The 6,604-nt window shown below is 41.3% G+C and overlaps 1 protein-coding gene across 1 annotated transcript; it reads right to left on the bottom strand.

The window, feature by feature from the left end:
• Nucleotides 1–1,198: 1,198 nt before the first annotated feature.
• LOC118828004 (ribonuclease-like) lies at nucleotides 1,199–5,607 on the bottom strand. Its single transcript, XM_036734367.1, has 2 exons — nucleotides 5,485–5,607; nucleotides 1,199–1,809 (listed from the first exon to the last, which is right to left on the bottom strand). Exon 2 carries the CDS (start codon nucleotides 1,797–1,799, stop codon nucleotides 1,323–1,325), a length of 477 nt encoding a protein of 158 aa, XP_036590262.1. The 5' UTR covers nucleotides 1,800–1,809; nucleotides 5,485–5,607; the 3' UTR covers nucleotides 1,199–1,322.
• Between the last annotated feature and the right edge of the window lie 997 nt (nucleotides 5,608–6,604).

Raw genomic sequence — 6,604 nt, 5'->3', positions numbered from 1 at the left:
AGAGGGAATGAACATTTCTGACTAGGGGGATAAGGGGAGGCTTTAGGGAAGATGTGACATTTGTGATAGTTCTTAAAAGAATGTGTAGGCAAGGGGGAGACATTCTAGGCACAGAAAATGGGATGGAAAGTAGATGACGTGTTGGTAGAGGGCAAGGAGTTTAGTTTCACTTAGGCCTTAATATACCTTAAATCCAAACTCCACAACATATTACCTATTTAAACTACATTTAGTAAGTAATAAGATATCAAACAAAATAGTTTGAGGGGCCAAAAGATTTTGAGCAAAGGATGGATAAAATAAAATCTTTGAATAAGGAAAATTAATTTATAGTTTGCTCAAAAGATATCAAACTCTGAATAATTAAAAAAACTAATAATGATCCCAGAGAAGAGATGATGAAATATGTTCTTGCTAGGCAAAAAGGCCAGTTACTACAAGAGCAGGACACTGCATACATTGTCAGATGTGAATACGCTGTCAGGAATAGAAAGAAGAAGAAGAATGTGAAAGAGGTTATGTTGATAGACTCCCCGGGACTTGGCAACTAACACATTGGCAGTGATGTCAAAGATAACTCCAATGTTTTGAATGTGAGCAACCAGGTTGAAGAGGGTGCCACTGATTGAAACAGACAAGTCAGAAAAAATTATTTGGGTAGGGGTGGGAGGTGAGTACAATAACATTGTTTTGGCTTATGTAAAGTTTGAACTACCAATGAGACACCTAGATACAAATGTGTGGGCAAGTTTGTGGAGCAGAACACACATACAAACCCGTACGCACACACAGGGGCACATATGTACACATGCAGATATTCTGAGTAGGCACAGTAGCTCGAGATCATCCATGTTTATTTATCCCATGTCCCATACTTGGAAAGGACCCAACAGGCAGAGAACCTGGGGGTGCTGGCAAGTGTAGTCTTGAAAAGTTTGGAAATATTACTTGAGTGACTCAAGGGTAAGATCTTACTTGTTCTTGTGGTGAGCTGGGGTGAGGAAGAAAGGAAAGAAGGAAAGAAGGAAAGAAAGAAGAGAGAGAGTGAGACAGAGAGAGAGAGAAACATAGAGAGACAGAGACAGAAAGACAGAGAGAGAGACAGATAGAGAGAGACACAGAGAGAAACAATGCTACTGCTATTGACCTCACAAGGTTGTGGTGAGTTTGTTTCTAGTAAAATAATACACATGAAAGTGCTTTGGAAAGTAAGGGATTATTATTATTAAGTAGTAACTGAAGCTGGAGCTGGGAATCAGAAGGGTACTCAAGGACCATTCTCAGGGTCCAGAATACGCAAGGCAGGGTCCTGCAGGGTGAAGCTATGGATCTAAGTATATAGGAACCTTGGGGTTGCCTGCACAGGCCAAGGAGATCTTCTTGAACTTGGGGAAGCCCACATATTTACAACTGGGGAAATAACCAAACCCTTGGAGGATGCATAGGGTCTGTCTGAAGGAATGATCACTCACGTGACATGTTTTTGTCTTTACACGGCAGGGCTTCGTTCTTGGGGCTTTGCACACGTCCAAAATGGCTCCTGCCACAGCATGGATGAAAGTGTTCTCCTGTTTGCATTTGCCCCTATCTGAGATCTGGCGCCTCTGAATCATAGCTGTGCAATAGTGCCTCATCCCATCGTGCATGAAGCTCTTTGGATTGTCCACATGAAGCCTCCAGAACTTCTGCACTCTGGTCTCCCTACTACAGGTACCAACCTGGCAAACTCCCAGCTGCAACAGCAAAGACAGCAGCAGCAGCAACAGGGACAGTTTCAGATGAATCCTCTCAAGAGTCATGGCTAGGTCCCTAACCGGAAAGAATCAAAAGAAGAGAGGGTCAAAGCTGGGATGTATTAATGAGACGAGTATTCCAGGGAGAACTTCGATATCTTCTGTTGTGTGTCTCACACTGACCTTTTGCCCAACTCCTAACCCCTCCCCCCATTAGCACCTACCACAAACCCACTCGGTATGCCTTCTCCCCACAACCTCCTACCCACCCATCCATTTTCTACCAGGGCCTCCTTGTTAACCCTTTGGGAGCTGTTCTCCCTTCTCATTGAACCTCTTCCTCTTCTGCCTTCCCTGTTTAGAAGAGCACCATGCCAGACTTCTTGCCGTTGCTGTCACCCATACCCCTACCCACACCGTCCTTCCTGTTATCAAGTCAGAAAGACAGCACATCCCACCTAGGGTCCAGACTGAATATATGTAATTGCAAAGTAATTGACTATATATGTGTGTGTGTGTGTGTGTATGTGTGTGTGTTTGTATGTATATATATGTATATACATAAGTAATTCCACATATATGAAAACATACTATATTATACTTCTAAAACATTATAATCATAATATATTATACTGTCATATTATATACCTATTATATTTATAATTTATATGTATTCATATATGTATACATATCTATCCATATTTGTTTTTTTACATACACATATGCTCCAGAATAATAACCATAACCTCTCTGGAAGTTTTTATATGTGCATATACATATGCACATGTGTTATATAGTATATGTGTATGACGCATACAAAATATGCATGTGTGTATTATGTGAACGTATATGTATATGCATATATGTATGTATTATGGCAGAAGCCAATGCATCCATTTTTATTTGTCCAGATTAGGAGACAAGTTTTAGATTCTTTTGTCCGGACTGCTCTGTCTAGCTATCTGAATTCAATCACCTCTTGGTCTCCAGAATTCTTCTCGTGCTGATTCTCTGAGAAATCTTTATTCTCTGTTTCCAATCTGTTTCTTCTCCTGGTCTGAGCTTATTTAATTCTCTTCCAATGTTACCAGGAAGCCCTATATCTTTTTTTTCCAGATTTTACTGAAATACCGACCATTTTCCTTTCTTGTACTATCCTACTCCCCACATTCAGCATTAATCCATTCTTTTCCTAAATGTGTTATTTCTCCTGGAGGAGCAAGAGAGGAATCTCTTCTTTACTCATTAGCAATCCTCAATAATTAGTTATGATTGTTTCATGTTCATTGGCGTGATAGTCCACAGACATTGGCGTGATAGTCCACACTCAGCTATATGCTATGGAGTGTGTACATGGGTATATATGTACATGGGTATGTGTGTGCATTTGTGTGTGTGTGTGTATGTGTGTGTGTGTGTGTGTGTGTGTGTGTGTGTGTGTGTTTCTGTATCTGTGTAGATTGGGAGGGGACAGGATTGTCACAATTCATCCACCACCACTGACTGGTAGAGAACATGAGACAGGTAGTCAAGAGTCACGGTTGTGAATCTGACTCTAACACTTGCTGCTGTGTGACATTAGGAAAGTTGATTAACCTCCCGATGCCTTAGTTTCCAGATTTGTAAAATGACAGGGTTTGACTAGGTGATTTCTAAGGTCCTTTCTAGCTGTAGGATTTTGTGATTTTAAATGCATCTTTTGCCCAAAGCCACACACTCTTCATAGTTCAAGACCTGACCCCTGTACTCCCCTCCAAGGAATAAGAACTGGGATTTATAGAATCAATTCTACATAAAAATCTTTTAGATTTTCTCAGAGTAAAACTTATTTTGAGGGTGAAGTTTTTTATTTGCCCTTTTGTCTTGTCAATTTTACTATGAAGGGGCATTTATCCAGCTTGAAACTCTTCCTTAACCCATCTAAGGAGGAAGATGGGGCTCTCTCCTATCCTAGAGAATTAAGACCTATTACAATCCTTCTTTCCTTTGGATCAGACTACCCTTTATCAGGACAGTCTTTCTTATGCTGAACCTAAATCTCCCTCTATCAAATTGAATCAGTTCTCTCAATTGTGAGTATCCTCCAAAGTTCTGACTTTTGCTCATCTGTCACCATTTTTTTGGGGGGGAGGGGGCGATCCCAACCACTCCTGAGCCTTCAGTTGCTACCTCTGTTAATTCTTAAATCACTATTCCAGCTTGGATCTCTTTTCCAGGTTGCAGTCCCATATCTTCAGTCTAAAGGACATCTTCACCTGGATACTCAGCAATACTCTAAATCCAATATTCCCCAGTGTGAACTTCCCATTTGCCTTGCCACAACCCTGAGCTCCCCACTCTAACTTCCTTATTTCTGTTATGGCATTTGCAATGGAGGCTCAAAACCTTGGAGGCATCTTTGCATCTTCCCTCTCCCTCACTTTCCCTCATTCTCCTATTCCAGTTATTAAGCCTGGCAGTTCTACTTCTAAATTAACACTTGCATCTACCCATTACTATGGACTCCTCTGCAACACTCAGTTTAGGCTCTCATGACTTTTGAAATAGACTATTGAAATAGCCTCTTAGCTGGACCTCCTATCTTGAGTCATTCCCTTCCCCAATCTGTTCTTCACACTCAGGCCCAAGAAACCTTAATGTACCGTTCCCACTAGTTCCACTTCTCCAAAACCTCTGCTTTCCATTGTCTCCCAAATAAAATATAAACATTTGATCCCGGTGTAATAGGTGTTTAAGGACCCCACCCACCCATTCCACCGGGCTATTAGGGCTGTGCTGAGGATTTTTTTGGACAGTTGTTCTGATTTTCACTAAGCTTTACAGAGTTTGTAGTTTTGGCTCATCTTATTAGCTCTGGGAAGAGAAGCCCCATCTCAGACCACTGGTTCTATTAATGGTTCATTCCCCTTCCCCAGTAGCTACCTTCATACTACCTCTTCCACCCCAGTGCAGGATTGGCACCATCCTTATCTCTCTCAGTTTAACTCTATTACACTCTGGATTTCTTGGCTAGCAAAATGAAACAAAACTACAAATTGCTTAATGAAGGTCTCATCTACTTTTCCTATGAGATCCTCAACACAGACCCATCCTCATATTGGAGCCAGTCAAACAGGTGTTACATTCACATTCAAAACCCTTCACAATCAAATGCTTTAAAGTCCTAACTCATGCTGCTGTCTCCTCCCCCCTCCCCCGACATGTTCTACATTGCAACCAAACTGGAGCTGGAATTCTAATTCTTTAGCCTATTCCTACATAGCATCTAATCAACTTCCTTTTGCTTGCACAATTCCTCTTGCCTGGAATAGGATTGCTGTACCCCATTTCTGCCTGTTGAAATCATTCTTGTCCTCAATTCAGGTTCAACCTGCTCCAAGAAACCCCAGCTAACCTTGCTACCCCACCCCCCACTACTAAAAATTTTCATTGTACTTTTTGTGAACATTTGCTTTGCACATATCACATTCTCCCTTTTTATTAAAATGAGATCAAACGACATATTTGTAAAGCACTTAGCACAGTGCCTGACATGTAGTAGATGCTTAATAGAGGCTCATTCCTTCCTCTCCTTCCCCCCACCTTCTCTTTATCATATTTGTGTACATGCCTTCTCTTCTTCATCCCCTATTTGATTATAAATTCCCTGATATCAACATCTGTGTCAGTTCGTCTTTATATCCCCAGTACAGAGCGCACTGCTGTGCCCATGGTAGGTGCTTAATAAATGTTTAACTGAATTGAATTTGACCTATCTGTGATGGAAATGAGTGGTCATCATCTCTTGTTCAGCATCCTTTCGTTGACTTGAAGGTGAATTATCAAGTGCCCCCTCATCTTCCGCTGCTCTAACCTACATAATCCACGTTCCTTTATCCAATTGTTCCATCATCGCCAACTTAGCCAGTTCCTTGTGCTCTGTGGTTCATTGTGAGGCTGACTAGCTACCAGGCTGGTTGTCATTCTCTGTCTCCAGCATCACATTCTCATATGTATTACATATGTATCTCATGTGTATTTCGTGGTGTAACTTTCACTGGAATGAGAAGTAGGATTTAAAACCCTTCCTTTGCTGAAACTTCAGCTGTGGAGGGAGGGAGGGGTATTAACTGGGGTATGTTATTTACCATCTGGCCTTCTTCTGGCACTTGAGAACTTATAGTTTCCTAATGAAGCATGATGTCTTCTTCCTTCCTACTCCTAATCTGCTACCAATGCCTCCTGCAGCTCTCTAAAGGTCTTTGGTTCTTCTGTTCTCCCCAAGAGACAGGTTATTATGTGGCAAAAGAGGATTAGACATTATGCTTGACCCCAGCAGACAGAAATAGGAGTAATGACTGGAAATTGCAGAATAACAGATTTAGATGTGGTGTCAGGAAAAACTTCCAAACAATTCGTACTATCCAAAAGTGAAATGGACTTTTGTCAGGAGGTAGTGGGCTCTCCTTCATTAGCAAAGGTTTGATGACTGTTGGATGGGGATGTTGTCATGGTCAGATACAATTTGGACAAAATAACTTATGAAGTCCTTGTGAATCCTGAGATTTTGTCATTTTCTTCCCTCACCAGAACCATAAAAGAAAAATATTATAAAATTATCTCACTGAGAAAATTAAGGCCATTTGCTATGTCTTCTCTCTTCCCTCCTACTCTTCATTTCATATCCCTTAGATACCTTCTATGACATCTCCTCCTTCACCTCTAACTTGCATGAAGAGGTGGCCTTTGTCCTTGCCAAAGCAAATCTCTACGTGTCTGGGTGATCTCATTCCATCCTGTCTTCTCCAGCATATTTCCCCCTATATTATCCTCACTCTCTTGCCCATCTTCAGTCTTTTCCTGTCTATTGACTGCGTCCCTACTGCCTATGA

This window comes from Trichosurus vulpecula, chromosome 8 (assembly GCF_011100635.1).
Source record: "Trichosurus vulpecula isolate mTriVul1 chromosome 8, mTriVul1.pri, whole genome shotgun sequence".
Lineage (NCBI taxonomy): Eukaryota > Metazoa > Chordata > Mammalia > Diprotodontia > Phalangeridae > Trichosurus > Trichosurus vulpecula.
This window is presented reverse-complemented; position numbering and strand designations above follow the sequence as displayed.

What these genes read in the sequence shown, in the direction of transcription:
- LOC118828004 (XM_036734367.1), bottom strand. Translation starts at nt 1,799, where the DNA reads ATGACTCTTGAGAGGATTCATCTGAAACTGTCCCTGTTGCTGCTGCTG.